The sequence below is a fragment of the Octopus bimaculoides genome, chromosome 11, assembly GCF_046866305.1.
Source record: "Octopus bimaculoides isolate indiv1 chromosome 11, ASM4686630v1, whole genome shotgun sequence".
Lineage (NCBI taxonomy): Eukaryota > Metazoa > Mollusca > Cephalopoda > Octopoda > Octopodidae > Octopus > Octopus bimaculoides.
In genome coordinates, this window is record NC_142938.1 from 29,271,298 (window position 1) to 29,292,440 (window position 21,143).

Here is a 21,143-nt window from a genome sequence, read left to right on the forward strand (position 1 = left end):
GTCACCCCACCATCGCTTGACAACTGATGTTGGTGTGTTTGCGTCCCCGTAACTTAGCGGTTCGGCAAAAGAACCGATAGAATAAGTACTAGGCTTACAAAACAATAAGTCCTGGGGTCGATTTGTTCGACTAGAGGTGGTGCTGCAGCATGGCCGCAGTCAAATGTCTGAAACAAGTAAATGAATTAAAGAATAATGGCTAATACGTCGTTGAAGCATCGCTTGGTTTTTAAAAATTAAGGAATTTTTTCGGCAAGTAGATTTTCAGACGAAATAACTTCTGGCTGCAGCAGACGTAGAACATCTCTGAAACTCTGCTCAGCGATTTTAGTGGTTATTTCAATACCCGGGATTTTTCAGTGAAAGAATAATTTGCAGTACCGTGTCCCGATAGAGTATGTGAGAATTCTGTCCATTGTTTAAATTTTAATTCTACTATTCCGCAATTTCAAAACATATTGTTCACAAAACGTGTATTTCTCTTTATCCATCGATCTGAATGAGTATTTATGTTCATTGTAGCTGATATTGAAATCATTCGTGGTGGGTTCCGTTGAATTCCCTTAATACTGTCTGTGAGTGTCATGCACGCACTGCATACCACTGCCTTGGAGAGAGATAAATTCCTTTGAATCGGAAGTTTAGAATTTTCTGCAGCTATAAGCTGGCTATTTATGGATGCTTCAGGAAAGGATGCTCTCCGAACAAACTTAAATCATTTTATTTTATTGGCTTTGAAAAGTTTATATTTATGTGTGGCTGGAAATTAATTTTTGATAATCATTGAAGATTTCTCTTTATGTAAGTAGCTTCATACATGTTGTAGAGTGGGTGGAAGGTTGGACCGCCAAACAGGCCTCTGTAGCAGCGATCACTTTCGAATTGGAGTGAAATTTTGTTCCCTTGAGTTGATTTTACAGTTGTGGAAAGAGGGGGCCAAATCAGGATAGTAAGGTGGGTATACTACCAATTTGAAGCTAAAATCGCCTATTTTCCGTGGAGCTTCATGTGCTGTTTGTGCTGGTGCATTGTCCTGCAAAAAGCAGATTACCACAGCCCAGACTTCCATGGCGTTTCTGCTCCAAGCTTCACGCAGTTCGTCCAACAGAGACATATAGAATTCTGCGTTAATAGTGTAAGCCTTTGGCAAGTATTTTATGAGGAGTACTCCGTCTTTGTCCCAAAACACTGAAGCCAGAATCTTTCTAGCTGGCTTCTGTGTCCGAAACTTCTTAGAATGCAGTGAACCGCTGTGGCGCCACTCTATTCATTGCTACTTGGTCTGGGGATTATAATAATGAAAGCATGTTTCATGAATGGTAACTAAACGAGCCATGGTGTTTCATCCATGGTGTAAACCGTTCCAAAATAGCCTTTCATGTTGTCACGCGGATGCGCTTCTGATCTGCGTTCAGGCATTTCGGTACCCATTTTCCCTTTTCATGACCAGAGTATTGTAGATAATGTGGCCAACTCTCTCGCGAGAAATCTCCAGAGTCTCAGCTATGACTTTAGCTGAAATCCGGCGGTCTTCAAGAATCGTGAGGTGAACAGCCTCGGGCTTTGTTCTCTGTAGTCACGGAAGTTGGTCGTCCTGACTTGAAAATGGCCAGTTCGAAACCTCGACACCCAGGTTTTCACTATGGATTAAGATGGACAGCCATCATTTAAGACTTCCTTCGTCTCGTTATCCACTGTAGGAGGTTCCATTATGCGTTAAATCTTAAAAAAAACCAAAGATATATTGTATGCCAACATGATTTTTTGCATGTCCTCTGAATAGTTACCCTGCCATCTCTGTAAAAGTAACAGCTCTATCCTTTCACGATACTCTGAAGGCCAGGAACTTTTCAGCACCCCTCGTATATACATGTATATATATATATATATATATATATATATATATATATATATATATATATATATATATATATATATATATATATATATATATATATATACACACACAATTTAAAGAAAAACCACTATTAAGTAATTCAATAAAGAAGAATTTAATCCATACCAGCCAGAAAATAAATATATCATAATAACCTTATTCAAAAAAATCAATAAAATACAAAACGAATAACTAGTAAATGGTATAACATGGTATAAAATAATAATAAAAAAAGCAATGTACGTATTGTAACTTATACTAAATATCTACATATCTAAAAAAAAAAAAGATACTTGTTTTAACAATAAATAAATAAATACTCGAAAATCATTTAACAATATTTCTTAAAATATAAACACAACATATCTTATCGAAGAATTGCTGTAATTGATTTAGTATTGCTGAATTGATTTTTTTCCCTGTAGGTTTTGGAATTTATTCCTTAATATATATATATATATATATATATATATATATATATATATATATATATATATATATATAAAATCATAAATATACAGGGATTAGCTTGAGTTGCTTCTCCAACATACTGAAAATTTAGAAATAGCAGTCAAAGAACTACTGATTCCAAACTACAAATTTTTTCTCTAACGGATGGCGATATTTATGGCACACACAGAACAAAAACCCAAGAGAAAAGCAAAAACAAACCTGCCTTTAGTTAATTGGATACGACGTTTCACGGTTAAGAGTATGAAGGTACTCTATTCCGACTCTTCAGCCCAATATTCTGATAAATTTGAAAGTGTCTCTAAAAAAATTCACGGTAATTCTTGGCCATGCGACACCAAAAACCAACGTGGGGAAAGGCACTTACGAATTTTTGTAGAGACACTTTCAAATTTATCAGAATATTTGGCTGAAGATCGGAATAGAGTAGCTTCATGCTCTTAACCGTGAAACGTCGTATCCAATTAACTAAAGGCAGGTTTGTTTTTGCTTTTCTCTTGGGTTTTTGTTCTGTGTGTGCCATAAATATCGCCATCCATTAGAGAAAAAATTTGTAGTTTGGAATCAGTAGTTCTTTGACTGCTATTTCTAAATTTTCAGTATGTTGGAGAAGCAACTCAAGCTAATCCCTGTATATTTATGATTATAAATGGTTTTACCGATAAAGGTTCTTTCATACTGAACTACTTGGCAAAATTGTTAATTATTAATTCTATTATTAATTGACGATTCCTTGCCCTTATTTTCTATATATATATATATATATATATATATGTATCTATCTATCTATCTATCTATCTATCTATCTATCTATCTATCTATCTATCTATATATATATAGAAAGATGACCAGTAGGGTGGACATTTAATATGCTAGAAATAACTCACATGTTGTGTCTACTAAGACCTCGCAGTTCTCAAAAAAAAAATTAGCGAAATACCAAACCGTAAGCGGGCAAGACATTGAAAATTATATATAATTAAAAAGTTATTCGTGGACCAAGATTTCGGAGTTAAAAATCTCTTACCGAGAAAATCTGCTCCATCTTCAGCACGAACTGCTAGTGGCAATTCCAAGAATCTTATACAAGTTGTTCACCGCTAGATGCGAACGTGTATATGGTTCTGTTAATTACAACGAACTGGTAAAAATCAGATGTCTTCGTTTTGGCGCGCTAATTCCGGAAATATGTCTGCAGAAAATAGTTACTGCGTAGCATATATCCAATTTGAGAACTGGGTTATGGTTAATTAAAATATAGGGTAAAAATCAGATATTAATTAATATCGAATTATTACCAGGAAGCTAGCATATTTAAAGAATCCGAGAGATTCAGAAAAAATATCTGAAATCTAAATGGATTAAGGTATATTTTTATATATAGAAAGATGACCAGTAGTGTGGACATTTAATATGTTAGAAATAGCTAACATGTTGTGTCTACTAAGACCTAGTACGCAGTAACTATATTTCTGCAGACATATTTCCGGAATTAGCGCGCCAAAACGAAGACATTTGATTTTTACCAGTTCGTTGTAATTAACAGAACCATATACACGTTCGCCTCTAGCGGTGAACAACTTGTATAAGATTCTGGGAATTGCCACTAGCAGTTCGTGCTGAAGATGGAGCAGATTTTCTCGGTAAGAGATTTTTAACTCCGAAACCTTGGTCCACGACTAACTTTTTAATTATATGTAATTTTCAATGTCTTGTCCGCTTACGGTTTGGTATTTCGCTAATTTTTTTTTGAGAACTACTAGGTCTTAGTAGACACAACATGTGAGCTATTTCTAGCATGTTAAATGTCCACCCTACTGGTCATCTTTCTATATATAAAAATATACCTTAATCCACTTAGATTTCAGATATTTTTTCTGAATCTCTCGGATTCTTTAAATATGCTAGCTTCCTGGTAATAAATCGATATTAATTAATATCTGATTTTTACTCTATATTTTATATATATATATATATATATATATATATATATATATATATATATATATATATATATATATATATATATATACATATATATATATATATTTACATACATACATACATATATATATGACATATATGTATATATCTATATCTATATCTATATCTATCTATCTATCTATCTATCTATCTATCTATCTATCTATCTATCTATCTATATATAATATTATTATAAGATCTAGTAATTAGTCATATATTAATATATTAATTAATATCGATTAATTATCAGGGGGCCAGCACATTTAAAGAATCAAAGAGATTCAGAAATATTATCTGCAATCTCAGGGGATTAAGGTACATTTTAAAAAATAACGTCGACCACTAACGTGGACAATTAATGCGCAAGAAATAGATCACATTTTGTGTCTATTAAGACCTAAAAAGTTCTCAACATGAAATATAGCAGCATACCAAAAACGTGAGCGGGCAAGACATTTAAAATCACCTAAAAAAATCATTATTAAACAGGAACCAGGTTTCGGATTTAACAAATTCTTACCATTTGTCTATTCCTCATCAGCCTGATTTGTAATGTAGCAGTAATTTTCAGAATCGTATGCGTAGTTGCCCACCGCCATGTGTGCACGTGCATATGGTTCTGCTAATTACGGCTTAATGGTAAAGTTCAAAAGTCTTCGTTTTGGCGCGCTAATTCCAGGAATATATCCGCAGAAACTATTTACTGCGTCGAATACATTCAGAATGAGAACATGAGTAATGGGTAAATATTATTATAAGATCTGGTAATTAGTCATATATTAATATATTAATTAATATCGATTAATTATCAGGGGGCCAGCACATTTAATGATTTTTTTAGGTGATTTTAAATGTCTTGCCCGCTCACGTTTTTGGTATGCTGCTATATTTCATGTTGAAAACTTTTTAGGTCTTAATAGACACAAAATGTGATCTATTTCTAGCGCATTAATTGTCCACGTTAGTGGTCGACGTTATTTTTTAAAATGTACTTTAATCCCCTGAGATTGCAGATAATATTTCTGAATCTCTTTGATTCTTTAAATGCACGCGCACACATGGCGGTGGGCAACTACGCATACGATTCTGAAAATTACTGCTACATTACAAATCAGGCTGATGAGGAATAGACAAATGGTAAGAATTTGTTAAATCCGAAACCTGGTTCCTGTTTAATAATGATTTTTTTAGGTGATTTTAAATGTCTTGCCCGCTCACGTTTTTGGTATGCTGCTATATTTCATGTTGAGAACTTTTTAGGTCTTAATAGACACAAAATGTGATCTATTTCTTGCGCATTAATTGTCCACGTTAGTGGTCGACGTTATTTTTTAAAATATATATATATATATATATATATATATATATATATATATATATATATTTACATACATTCATACATACATACATGCATACATACATACATACATTCATACATACATACATACATATTCATTTTATGTAGGTACCTACAAGAAAGCTTTCGATGGTTGTTTGCAAAAGGGAAAATTGTTGAAGCCGAAAGAGTTGTGAAACGCGCAGCAAAACTTAACGGAGTCCATTTCGAATCGACATGGACAAAATGTCTGAAATCTAATGAATCTGCCATGGAACTGCATCAATTAGATGAACAGTCCAAACAACTGATTGACAGAACTGCAACAAACCCTGAAGACGAAACCAATTTTCATCCTAAAGAAACTGCGCTTGGATTGTGGACCATGATGAAATACAGTAAAACCAGAAATATCACCCTAGTTGTCATGTTCGCATGGTAAGTCTTCTTCTTCATGATAATAATAACCCTTTCTACTGGAAGCACAAGGCCTCAAATTTGGGGGAAGGGGATTAAGTCGATTACATTGAGTCCAGTGCGTAACTGGTACTTATTTCATTGACCCCGAAATGATAAAAAGCAAAGTCGACCTCGGCGGGATTTGAACTCAAAACGTAAAGACGAACGAAATACCGCCAAGCATCTTGTCATGAGTGCTAACGATTCTGCTAATTATTTTATTGTTGTTAAGGTGATGGACAATGGAATGTTTAGCTCGAAAGACACAATGCAGTATTCTGTTTTTACTTACGATCCCTTATGTTATGAATTCTAGTCCCACTGCAGACATTAGGAAATTACAAAAAGGTGTTCTAATAAGCTACACTGCAATACTAGTGAAATACTACACTGCAATACCAGTGAAATAACGGAATCCGAAGCATCGACCTTACTCACTGCCCTTAATATTGCTGGCCTAGTGCCTAAATCAGAAACTAAGGCAGTGAGCTGGAAGTATCAATGGCGCGTCGGAGAAAATGCAAAGCGACATTTCCTCCGGTTCTTTAGTTTCAGTGTTTAAGACCTGCAGAGGTCAACTTTGCCCAATAAAACAAGTACCAGTTCAGCCCTGGGGTCAATGTAATCTAAAATTACTGGCCATTGTAGCAAAATTTGAAACTATTGTTATTGTTGTTGAAGCTGTTGTTCTTATTCATGTTCCTGTTATTAATGTTTTTGATAAGGCGTCGAGTTGACAAAATTGTTTGCATGCCGGGCAAAATACTTAGCAGCATTTCGTTTGTCTTTATGTTCTGAGTTCAAATTCCACCTAGGTCGACTTTGCTTTTCATCCTTTCGGGCTCGATAAATTAAGTTCCAGTCGAGTACTGGGGTCAATGTAATCGACTGTCCCCTTCCCCAAATTCCAGGCCTTGAGCCGCCTATACTAGAAAGGATTATTATAATCATCATCATCATCATAATTATTACTCTTATTTAGGCGGCGAGCTGGCAGAATCATTACCGCTCCGGACAAAATTCCTTCCTGATTTCAAATGTCGCCGATGTCGTCTTTGCTTGTCGTCATTTTAGGGGTTAATATTATAAGTACTAGCACATGTAATCGACATGCCCGCTGTTTCAAAATTGCTTGCTTAGTACCAAACTTGGAAACCATTATTAGTTCATCATCAATAGCTAAGACACGAACTCTTTTCGAACTTTATCGAAAATTCCGCCGTCCATACACATTTAAGATTGTGACCACAAACAAACTGTTCATTTATGATAGAGAGACTTAGACACCGACATGTCTGTGTTGTTAAGAAGATCTATTTGCAACCTCGTGATTCTGCGTAGAGCTTTAAGCAAAATCCTTCTTTTATAATCTCATGTTGATCAGTTCCTTCTAAGTATATTGTAGTTGGAATCAGGGTAGGTAATATGCACAAGTCTACCTTGTGCTATATTCTTTCCTTTCCGTTCTGTTCTTTTATCCAGAGTAAGTCACAGCTCTAATCTATTTTTTTATTTTGAATTTCTAATTGAGCACTTTTGCAATTAATGTTTCGCTTTGAATTAAGATGTAAAGTGTTTGAATGCATTTATGCATGTATAATTATGCATGCATGTACGAGTGCATATATACAAACATGTATATCAACGATTAAGGTAGGCGTCATAACAAGCAGATGGGCATCGAATGAATGTCTTTGTACTGAATTACAGGCAATCCTTTACCATATTTGTTATTCGCCAACTTAAGAAATGCAGTAAACCTATTATCATAATATATAGTTTACAAATTACAATGCAAAATATACTATTAATGATTTTTTTGATAGTGACTTCGAAGTTTTGAAAGTAGTTAGCGTCGAAAGACTAGCGAGGCCAACAACGGGCAAAATATCAGAGTCACTGCCTTTATGATTAAAAATAAACATATATTGAATCTTTCATTTAATGTTCGCATCTTTTATACTCATAAAGTTATCATTTAATTAAGCAAAATTCCTTATATTTGGACATGGTAGGTGCAGCATTGTGAAAGGCACAACTAGATGTTGGAGATATATAGCTCTAGTAAAACATTCTTTACATTTACTAAACCCCATCCACACGATCCGGCAGTGTCCTGCGAGCAGGCGTTGGGTGTCTTTTATCAGGCAAACTTGACGCGCAAACCAGCGGAATGCTCTTGACCGTCGTTGAGCGAAATCACCAGACAATGGCTGCCTACTTGGTGGTTTGCAGCCATATATTATTGCTCTTAGCTGTTCATGCGACACACCATGGTCACACTCACCGGCGTTCGACTAAGACTTCCACCAACCTCACTTGATTTCAGAAAGTTAACAGCAATAATATCGTGATAGGTGCATCATTTATCTTTTACTTATTTCAGTCATTTGACTGTGTACATGCTGGGGCACCGCCTTGAAATTTTAGTCGAATGAATTGCCCCCAGTTCTTATTTTATAAAGCCAGGTACTTATTCTATCGATGTCTTTTGCCGAACCGCAAGATTACTTAGACGTAAACACACCAACACCAGTTGTCGAATGGTGGGTGGATGGGGACAAACACGGACACACATGCTAATATATATATACATACATACATACATACATACATATATATATATATATATATATATATATATATATATATATATATATATATATATATATATATATATATATATAACGGGCTTTTTCAGTTTCCGTCTATCAAATCTACTCACAAGATTTTGGTCAGCCCAAGGCTATAATAGAAGACACCTGCTCAAAGTGCCACGCAGTGGGACTGAACCTGGTATCATGTGGATGGGAAGCAAACTTCTTACTAAACAGCCATGCTTGCGCCACAAATACATATAAAACAACATTAGTTATATTTGATAATGTACAACAAAAAACTGACCATTACGTGTAATATCTTTAAGAAAAAACAAAAGCCAAATATCTTTTTTTTCCTGTGTTTCAGGCTCATTACCAGTTTGACATATTTTGGACTCTACTTGACCTCCAGTGGTTTGTCTGGGGACCGTCATTTGAATTTCTTCCTCACAGCATCCATGGAACTTCCCTCCGTTTACCTTAACTACAAATTATTCATGCTGTTCGTAAATATTTTATGTTTGATTCACATACGCATATATATACATGTGCACACGTGAGCGCGCACAGATAGATAGATAGATAGATAGATAGATAGATAGATAGATAGATAGATAGATAGACTGAGAGTGTGTGAGACAGAGAGAGACGGAGAGACAGATGGAGATACAGATAGACAGATAGACCGGCAGACAGAAAGATATTTGTATTTGTGTGAATGTCTTTAACACACGTGCGTTCTAAATCTTAATTTAGAAGGTGAATGAAGATTGCATGGTGGAGAAAACATTAACTGGTTCAGAGAATTCTGGTGTCAAATGATCAGGGCACGCTAGAAGCTTTATGTGTTATGAGATGTGTACATTAAAGATGTGTACATTAAAGAAGCGGAAAAAGAGTGAAAAGGGGAGAGAGACAGACAGACAGAGAGTTGGGGTAGATAAATGAAATACTGAAGAGATCATTGAACAGGGGTTGGTGATCGTGAGTACAATAATTTTACAAGTTTTGTTATTATGTATACCCCAGAATAACCTTAGTTCAGCTGTCTATGATCAAAACAGTTCCAGTTGCTATCATTTTACCTCTTTGTTCCAAACACATTCTATTTTCAACTGTGTTATCAAATATATGCCTTGCTTTCATCTGAGACAAAAAGATATGATTTCAGGCGGCAAACTTGTGGAATTGTTAAAGAATTGGTCGGACTGCCTTTCGCAATCGTTGTTCCAGCTCTATGCGCCCTGAACTCGAATCCCTCCGAAGTCAACTTTATCATTTGTCCTTTCGAAAATATATGCCAGTCAAACATTGGAGCTCGCTCTCTCTCTCTCTCTCTCTCTCTCTCTCTCTCTCTCTCTCTCTCTCTCTCTCTTTCTCTCTCTCTCTCGCTCTCTCTCACTCTCCCTCTCACTCACTCCTCCCTACCCTTCTCTCTCTTTATTTCTATCTCGCTCCTTTTCCTTCTCACTCTCTCTTTCCGTCGTTGCTTTTCTTTATTGCATTGTACGTATCACCGAAAGGTCGACTACGATATCTGAGGTAATTTACTCCGTGTACTAATCTATGAAACTAATTATTCAAGCTCACCACCATAATCTTATTTTGTACCATGTTCCAGATTTGGACGGAAGAAAACCATCATATTTTTCATTGGTGCCTCAGCTGCGACATTGTTAACCGTGGCAGTTCTGAAGTCGGTCGGTGGTAAGATACCTATATTTTATAGGCAATATTTGAGCACAAAAAGTTGGTTTATATATATATATATATATATATATATATATATATATATATATATATATATAGGCAATTCCTCTCAACACTATCTAGTAAGAGATTTCATTTCTCGTGGTGAAAAGGATAAGGGAGTGTATGTAAATGTTCACAGAACAGACACCACTTGGCCTTGACAACACAAGACTTTCGATGCAGTAGACCTCACAAAAATTCAAACTACACTACACTTATATAAAGCTATTATCTACCATTAATATTTCCTTTACAAAACTCTGACATATCCACTGCATAAAACAAAATAAATTAAGCTGATTTAGAAACGGAATGACAGCGGTCAGCGAATAAACGAAAAAAAAAACCCACAACGTGAACAAGGAAAATCACATGGCGATGAAAGGGCTCGGCAGGCTTTTAAAGCTAGCATGGAACAATACTAAACGTGCGTGTGTCTGTGTGCGTGTGAGTGTATGTGTGCATTTACACACACACACACACACCCACGCACACACACACACACACACACACACACACACACACACACACACACACACACACACACACACACACACACACACACACACACACACAGATTCAATGCAAACACAAGAATGATGGACCAGAAGAGCTTTCTAAAAAGAGATTGTATGAAGTGACAGCAAAACGCAGAAATGTTAACTTGATCGCATACTTATCTTACTGTTTATGCTTTTATCTTGAATATTCAAGACGATCTTGTAAACAGAGAGAGAGAGAGAGACAGACAGACAAGGGAAAGGCAAGTCATCTGATTTATGCAATTTTTTCTGTTTTGGTGTTTAGCTCTCTATGCATCGTCAAGTGGTTGAAGATCAAATTACACTGACATAAGGTCAGATATATTTGAATAGTCCAAAACATTCGAGGCCAAGTCTATTAAGTATCAGTGAATTTATTTAGCGAATTCTTTAAATTACCACGTTACCATTCATACATCTAGAAGGTGTCATCAAATGCAGTTTTTGGTGTTGTCATCATTGAAAAGAAGATATCAACTGAACAGAAGTTAAATATATTAAATAATATTTGAATTGAATTTATATTACCTCGTTTTCGGTTGTCAACCCATTATAATATGAGATCTGTTTTAAGTCTGTGATAATGTTGACCTATATTTTCTATTTACAGACAGTGACGCCATGAATACTTCTATAGTAGTTTTGTCTTTACTTGGAATGGTTGGTGTCAGTTGTGCCTTTGGTGGTGTATGGTTATATACTCCTGAAATCTATCCGACCACATTAAGGTTAGCATTAATCACAAATATATACATGTTCTTTTGTGTGTATGTGTGCGTGTGTGTCTTTGTGCGTGTATATATATATATAGTTTATACGGGTGCAGGGGTAGCTGTGTAAGATGTTTGCTTCCCAATCACATGGTTCCAGATTCATTCCTCTATAGTTTCGAGTCGACCAAAGCCTTGTGAGTGGATTTGGTCGATGGAAACTTAAAGAAGCCCGTCGTATATATATATGTATGTATATATATATATATATATATATATATATATATATATATATATATATATATATATATATATATATATAGAGAGAGAGAGAGAGAGAGAGAGAGAGATAATAATAAATAGAGCAAAACGCATGTCAATAAAAGTTCCTTTAATTCCTACATATGTTTCAAAATAAATGAGAATACTTTCACATGTTTTATTATGAACTCCCTGAAGAGAAATAAATGAGGAACCCCAACAGCTCTTTCTTCTTTGTGAAAGACTCTCATTTATTTCGAAACATGTGTAGGAATTAAAAGAACTTCTATTGACATGCGTTTTGCTCCATTTATTATTATCCATATCTTCTCAAAATGTATCACTTTAACTTGGTATCTCTACCTGTAAAACGGCTGTGATATCTTGTTTTTTAGTGTAATTTTGCTACCTCTGGTAACTATTAACGTATTTAAATTATCGAAAGTTTTAATAACTGAGATAATATTAATATATACATAAACTTATATATATATATATATATATATATATATATATATATATATATATATATATATATACATACATACATACATACATACATATATACATGCCCAAGCTGAACAGAATAAATGGTATCATTGTAAAACTATTTAAGCGTAAGAGTGGCTGTGTGGTAAGTAGCTTGCTTACCGAGTTTATGTTGGCAGTCTAATTCCGGTTACCATTGAAGATAGACGTGTAGCTCATAGCTCTGCCTAAGGAACAGAGGAAACCGTCAGGGTAAGCGAATTTGCTTTTTTTGCGAGCTGGGTAGAAGTATTGTTTTTATTTTTACAGTATATTCTGCCCAGCTCTGGGGCATTTCGCTTGTGCTTGGCGGTGTTGAAAATTTGAAAATTTGAGAAAATTTGATTGAATTGTTGCCTGTTCCAGGCATAGTGTATGTGGCTGGCTGCAGGTGGGCGTTTCTATGAAACAGCCAAGATCAGCAAGCAGAAACCATTTAAAGATTTTTTTCTCACTTCGGTCGCTGGATTACGGACCAGGACAATTGTGTGTTTATTTGAGTGCAACGGAGTACCAGTTCAAGCCAGGGCTGGAGTACGGTGTAGCCCATTTTGTTCCTGCCGAGGATTCTGTGTTTTTCCTTTTTTTAAAAAAAATTCTCTTTCTTTACTCTTTCCTTGAACTGTTTTCCATGTTTTTCTCTTCCTCCCTTTTTTTTGTTTCTGTTTCGTTTACTGAACTATTTCTTTTTTCCTGAACTGTCATCCTCAACTGGACAATTATTTCCTATTTGAATATTTAATTATGGCAGGAAAAAAGTTAAAAGAGAAGACTACTGCTTTGGAGTGGGAGATTGTCCCACCCAAGCAGTGGCTTGAATACCTTGAGAAGAGGACGGTGGTATTACGGACCTATTCTAGGTCGCGTGATAGGGATATTATTTATAAAAATTATTTTGTGTCCAGGGGTATCAAATATGCAATGGTGTGGTTGCTTTTTGACACCCCTGAAAAACCTTGCATTGCTGCAAGCCATCCCCTAGAAGGGGAATTAATATTGTTCCTTCCCACATATTGTGGGAGGAAGGTGATAAGAGCCTGGGTAAGTGGTCTACCCCCGGGCACCGAAGCGGGGTGGATTGGCAATACCATCCAGCAGGGCCTGGGGGATAGCCGGATGGTATCTCCAATCTCGGCGACCGATTGGCAGGGATCAAAAGCGAATTTTGACCCTGTGGAGCCCATCGGCCGCGGCCGAAATAGTCTTTCCAGACTTTTTTAAAATGGCTGGCTGCAGGTATCCGGTGATACTTGAGGGACACCCCCAAGTGTCACTCGTGCCTGGAACCAGACCATATTAAAAAGAACTGCCCCCAGGACCATGGTAAGGTTCTGGAATAGTCACTGGAAGCCACCTCCCCTACCCGGTCAAAGGGAGAGGTGGATGTGGTTGAGGAGGCTTCAGCATCCTCAACCTAAAATCTTGCATGATGCACCGGATCTTATTCTGTTTTCAACACTTCCCAATTTTTTATATCTTTGAATAAATGAAGATATGGTAGAAAATGGAATACAAAGGGTCTCTGATATTTTCCTGTAACTTTTACCTACTTTCCACTGTTCAATAATTAAGTTTTTCACCGAATTTGTGACTTCTTTACTTTTCGCCATTATTACGACTCTAATTTATGTTGTCTCAGTGCTGAATGAAGAAGCTATCTTTTTGACACTTAAAAATGACCACTGATAAGATTATTGGAACAAACGAGAAAGTTCTAGTAAAAAAAAAAATATTTTAACAGTATTTTGTGACAGAAACTCATAAATTTATTCTGTACGAATACTTTTTTCACCCCCTAAATATTTATAATTGTATATAAATTCATTTGTTACTATAATTTATTAGTTTCTTTTGCATATTCTTAGTTTATGCATGTGTATGCAAATATACTATTGGTATATCCCATTTATGTTGATTAGAAATTAAATAAATAAAGAATTTTGACATGTACGAATATTTATTTCCCCCCACTGTATGATTTCTATGATTCTACCAAATATTGTACACAAATTCAAATACTTTCAGCCTCCACCCCAATTTCTATTTAAATTTAATCCTTACTCATAGCTCTCATTTTAACTGCTAACTCCAAACCTTAACTTTAAATCCTCAATTTAAGGCGTTATCTCAAAATTTTAACCCTGACCCTAAGATTTGTGTGTGTGTGTGTGTGTGTGTGTATGCGCGCGTGTGTATGCGCGCGTGTGTATGCGTGTGTGTGTGTGTGTGTGTGTTTGTGTGTGTAGACTAGCAATCTGTTATGTTTAAAGCATACACTTTTGGAAAAAATTGAAAATGAAAAAGTACCACAAGGTACGTACTTTAAAGTGGATGAACTTGCAATTTAGAAAAACCAGTGTTTAGAACCTAAAAAATATGAGGAAATTTCAGAAAAAAAAAAAAAGAAGTTATGTGGAGCATTTATCCGATAATTTGTAAAGCAATATTAAAGCAAGGGACATACCTAAACTGTACTATTACACCAACATGGAGCACTTAGTTTCTTGCAAAGAATAGCTGAGGGCCTATTTTTTTCAGTGTTAGTCCTTGATGTGACATTCCACATGTTTCCAATCTGTTATTGAGAAACTCGCTTGTATATGTCAGTTTCAGTACACAGTTTCAAAGATCTACAGCTGTTGGTTCATCCTGTCTTTAGTCTGGTCACAGGTAGTAAATATATATGTACAAATATATGTGTTGTTAATACAGAGAAAGAAAAAGAAAGATAGAGAAGAAGAAACAGGGAGAGAGAGAAGGGGAGAGTGAGAGGTTAGGTGGTACAAATAGTAGAAATATGTAACTCAGTGTCTAAAAGGACAGCATATATACATGTATATTTCATTTGATTGAAGTGCTACATAAGTGACTCATGTCAAACGCATCCTATCTAATATATATATATATATATATATATATATATATATATATATATATATATATAATTATATGTATTTCTTCTATCTTAATGAATAAAAATTCTTCGGATAGAATAAATGGGTTAATAGAAACCAATGTAGCAAAGAACACAAAATAACTTTGGTGTAGTTCTTGTTTTTAAGGCAGGAACTCCTTGAAATTTTGGGTATTTGAGTATATTTAAAAATGAGAAGGTTACAATTTTAATATCACAGCTCCCTATGGATCACATAGGTTGTAACCCTTTGAAACATATGTAGGAATAAAGTATGCAATTATAACATGCGTTTTCTCCATTCCTTAAATTTATATATATATATATATATATATATATATATATATATATATATATATATATATATATATATATATATATATGCAAAATATTCTATAATTATAAACATAATTATAATTAGGGGTCAGCTAATTGCTTCACCACATACCGAATTTAGAAATAGGAGTTTAAAAATTCCTTAGGAGAAAAGGAATTTTTAAACTCCTATTTCTAAATTCGGTATGTGGTGAAGCAATTAGCTGACCCCTAATTATAATTATGTTTATAATTATAGAATATTTGTGTAATTTTACCTAAAAAGGTTATTTTAACGTACCGATCTACTTGGTAAAATTATTAATTAATTGATTAATTAATTAATTAATTAATTTTACCTTTATATACCTATATATATATATATATAATTATTTAAAATTATTTAAAATTATAATACAGGGTATCAAGAGATACCACCACGCTGAAAAAATAGCAGTCAAATCCTGACTCTAAAACCACAATAAATGTCCGCATGGCACGATTAGCGAAGACGAAGACCAAATAAACAAGTAAAAATAAAGATAATTCCAAATCCCGGATTTCTGGCTTTGCATAAATAATAATGCTCTGCCTTCATCAGTGGAATATTCCACTGGCAACAGACCATCAACGCTATCTCTACACCCTCTCTCTCTCTCTCACTCTCTTCTCTCTCAATATAACTGCCTCCCTTGTTCATCTCTCTTTATCTATCATTCCCTACTTTTTAACCACGTAATAAATATTCTTACCCCAACTCACCGCACGTCGTTTATACTTCTCTCTCACACTTTTTTTCGCGTCATTTTCTCTCTCGTTCTACACCTCTACCTTCAGCTGACCACGTAACCATTTGGTCTAAGTGTATTAATACTAATCACCTTTCTCTACTTCTTCCACTCTTCTTTCTTCAACCCTCCCGCTCTCTCTCACTCTCACTTGCTCCACCACTCACTTGCTCCACCTCTTTAATTAACTAATGTATAACGGGCGAACGAACAAACAAATTATGTGTGTGTGTGTATTGTTTTGACAACCTATATAACACTATTTTGCCATGCTATATACATATTTATATTTCATTTGAAGTCCTCCAATTCATTCAGCACTACTTCACATTCTTATTGTGTTATTTCGTCCTGTTATTTACTATTTACTGTAAATATAGTAGTTCCTTACAAACAAAGTTACGTGATTTCCCGGAGGAAGCATAAACAAAAGCATGGCTAGGAACTCCAACTCTTGTACAGGCAATATACAGTTACCCGTGTGAGAAACAATGTTCAAGTTGTAGCCCAGGAAAAAATAAAGCCTGTCCTTATGATTTATTTACAGACATGGCAAAAGTGAGTTTTATTGGCAGTCGCAGCCCTTTTAATGCAAAAGGATTTCTCTGTCGGATGGTATTAAGGGTATTCTGGATATAAAAATATATTCCATGGAACAACCAGTTAAAATAGTGGTCTAAATAATATCGGGCGTTAACTTTTAGCACCGTCTAGTACCATTACACAACCAAGGCTGGTTACGGTTCCATGATAGCATAATGATGGTTCTTACTTTCAATAGGCATCGGTTTTGTAGGAGTCTAGGATATTCCAAAGAATTTAAGAATTCAGCAGGATAGTTGACAAGTACAGAAGGATGTGAAAGTGGATATAAATATTTTGACTGGAGACCTACAGTTGTTATACATATTGCAAACAGTGACATGAGATTGGAATACTCATTCTTCCTCAATGAGCATCTGAAGCTATTGTAAAGTGAAATGGTTTCAGCCAAGGTCCTAGCTTCCATTCACCAGCGTGTTTTGACCGCGACCGACATTTTCATGATATACAATGTTCGCTTGTTATATTAATGAGTGTTTCAGTAATTTGTTGTGTTGCGTTCAATTCTACCAAATGGGAATGGAAACCTGAGTAATTGGGAAACTCTTTCAGTGTTGTGTCTTAGAAGAGAGTTTCCATTTTAGTCAGTCACTCGATAAACTATGCTGCATGGTCCAGAAATCGCAACTCCCTGTTGAGACAGGAATTTGTGACAACAACTGTTTGTTCAAAAATTGCATTCTGTGGTAAATTCGTCACCATAAATTCGTCAACATGAGCCAACAAAGGAAAATATATGTGATTAGCGGACCAGTTAGAAATATCTCCCTCAATTTTCATACAATACCTTTTGAAAATGGCAAGCAGACATTGAAAAATGCGGTTCTAGATGTACTGGTAAAAAAAAGAAAACCACTGAATAGTCGTGGTTTGATTACCATTCATCATTGATTTGTATGGTTACCTAGGACTAAGTACCAATATAGACAATAATAACCTCGAATTAGGCATCTTATTTGTCTCGAGACAGTTTCTATAAAAAAAAAGTCTCTTTAATTAATTATTGTTGGATTGTCTTTTAACAGGAATGCTGGAATGGGTATAGCCTCAGCTACAGCACGTCTCGGTAGCGTGATCTCTCCTTACACAAGAATGCTGGTAAGTAAAATGTTTTCTTAAACTATAACATAATATATATGCACACACATATATACTCTCCCTCTCTCTCTCTCTCTCTCTCTCACTCTCTCACTCACTCACTCTCTCTCTCTCTCTCTCTCTCTCTCTCTCTCACACACACACACACACACACACACACACATGCATGTGTTTATAAATTTGGCTATGCAGGTATATTGTTCTGCGTATGTTTTAATATGATATTTCTCTTAACTGCGAGATGATCTCGCTGGAGTCTCAATTGCTTGACGGGTAAAATTTTACTTTTGCTATGAAAGCAGAAGAGACAATTCGTATGAGACTAAGCTATCTGCATCAAGGATATAATGGTGCACACATACAGTAAGGAAAACCCAGTGGTATACAGATTTCTAAATCTAAGTCTAGCAAAACTGAATTTGGAGATACTCACTTTCTCGAAATAATTGAGTTGTAGTAATCAGAAAATTTCCCTTCTCTCAACCTAAGTCGTCAGCTTCATGAATTCATAGCAATCATCAATTTCTGCCATTGATTTATAGAAAAGCAACTCTCAGAAATAAAAGGACAGCTACATTCTCTTTCAACAGCAGGAATATTGAATAGTAAGGAAATCATTTGGTTGAATAAAGCTGCAATGGTCTTTCCCACTATTAAGTAAGCTCCTCCAATTAGATCACTTAAAAAATATTGCAATAAGGATTAATTTATTGCAGTAGAATGGGTTTTGCAACAAGCACCACCGAGACGGCAAAGAGCGACCAATAGACTTCTCTCGGAAATTTAGCTCTGTGGAAACTGAATGGAGTACACTTGACCATGGATTGCTAGCGATTTGCCTTTCTTTGTGCCGTTTACATTTTTTTGCAGTGACGACCCTCCCAAATGTTGACAGAACACAAACCATTCATGTTCCGCACTCCCTGCCGCTTCTAATATGCCATACAAAAACAAATGTGACAACTGACCGACGTCATGTTCGATCTCAAGCATACCGACAACTCTGTTGGTGATTCTCTAACAGATGCCAGTGCAGTCGCTAGACAGGTGATTGTACTTCAAGCAATGGCACCAGCTCAGACTAACGATCACGAATATCAACGGCATTCATTCTCACTCCGTTTACTACCTACATAATTGATATGGTTCTGTGTTACCAGCAAAACAGTCCAATCCGTATACCCCCAAATATCAGTCGTAACGTAATCTTCATTGTCCTTAATTTTCCTTCATACACAGAAACCCATGATATATAATGACTGACCAATGTGATTGATCATGTACTTGTTAGGCTTTCGACCACATGTTTTATCAGCCGACATGCTAAGGCCCACCAACACTTCACTACATACATTCAAAAGCTAACGGTTCGCTTTCAAAACGTCTACTTTGTCAACCGACTGCTTATTTCTTCATGGTATTACATTAGTATTTAAGTACACTCAAAACGAGCGATGACTGCTCGTATTAACTCTGAATAAAAAGCTGGCTGTTAAACAGTGCTTATCCATATCTGTTTCTTGTCCTTTCTGTTAATTATCGTACACACCGTCACCATTAATTTCACACACACACACACACACACACACACACACACACACACACACACACACACACACACGCACACACACACACGCACGCGCGCGCACACACACACACACACACACACGCACAAACACACACGCATATATATATATATATATATATATATATATATATATATATATATATATATATATATATATACAATTTGTAAATTTCTATTTTTCAGGCTGCGCGTGTTGTTTGGGGCCCAGGACTTGTCTTTGGTACTGGTTGTTTCATTGCAATGGGCTTGTTATTCACTCTTCCTGAAACGCACAATAAACAACTATCACAGCATTTGGATGAAATGCTGAGCTTCAAACGGGAGCGCGGTAAAGGAGAAGGTGGGAAGAAGAGGAAAAATATAAATTCGAAAAACAAAGAAGAAATTTAATAAAACAATATTTTATTTTACTTTTCTCTGAAGTTATCTTTAAACATGGCTGTTTAGTTTTCATTTACTATTTCTCTCTCGCTTTCACTCTGTTCTCCTTTTCTTCATATGTGTGTGTGCGTGTGCGTGTGTGCGTGTGCATGTGTGTATGTATGCATGTGTATGCAAACATAATAATATATATACACACATATATGTATGCCTATAAGACAAAATGCAGTATTACAGCAGCATGTGTTCATTATATACACGCTGTGTTTATAACACAACCCTTCATCAAAATATAAGAACGATGCAAACGCAATCATTTCCCCAGAAGTATTTTGTCTCTCTCTCTAATGACAAAGATTTTATGTACGCAAACTTCGCCCAGAAAATTTTTTAGCTCTGAATTCAAGATTTTAAATCGCTTTAAATGTACATAAGGTCGCTTAAATCCATGGATATTTTTCGAAGCACCTCAACAGTGATTTATGGAAGCGTTTACTTTTATATAGAATATTTTCTTAAAGGTAAACAATAATGTACACAATGGGGCACTGATAAATGGTTCGAGAAACATACACACTAAATATAAGTTGAAAATGAAAAGTAAAATTAGAATTTGGACCGACCGCGTTCCCATTCTATGTGTCTTCTTATGTGTGAAAATCGCACACAAAGATTTTTTTTTGGAGGAGGGGTCACAAATGAATAAAAATTAACGCACACACATGCATACACCTCCCTCTCACCACCACCACCACCACCACCACTACAACCTATTTAAGAGTAAAAATGCTCTGGTAAAATTCATGTAGAATATGCAGATAAATGAAAATAACTCATTATCACAAAAACCAGAACATAAAAACAAATTGTTGCTGTGTAGACATTGTAAAACAGTTTGAAAAGAAAAAAGGTCATTA

The 21,143-nt window shown here is 35.4% G+C and overlaps 1 protein-coding gene across 1 annotated transcript in view; it reads left to right on the plus strand.

The window, feature by feature from the left end:
* LOC149133223 (organic cation transporter protein-like) overlaps window positions 1-20,255 on the plus strand; it is a 50,369-nt gene extending 30,114 nt beyond the window's left edge. Inside the window, exons 5-10 of the mRNA XM_089359731.1 lie at window positions 5,817-6,125; window positions 9,114-9,248; window positions 10,368-10,453; window positions 11,651-11,768; window positions 18,185-18,257; window positions 20,029-20,255. Coding sequence (XP_089215857.1) covers window positions 5,817-6,125; window positions 9,114-9,248; window positions 10,368-10,453; window positions 11,651-11,768; window positions 18,185-18,257; window positions 20,029-20,235 — 928 coding nt within the window. The 3' untranslated portion in view covers window positions 20,236-20,255. The remainder of the gene's footprint in view (window positions 1-5,816; window positions 6,126-9,113; window positions 9,249-10,367; window positions 10,454-11,650; window positions 11,769-18,184; window positions 18,258-20,028) is intronic.
* The last annotated feature ends 888 nt before the right edge of the window (window positions 20,256-21,143 follow it).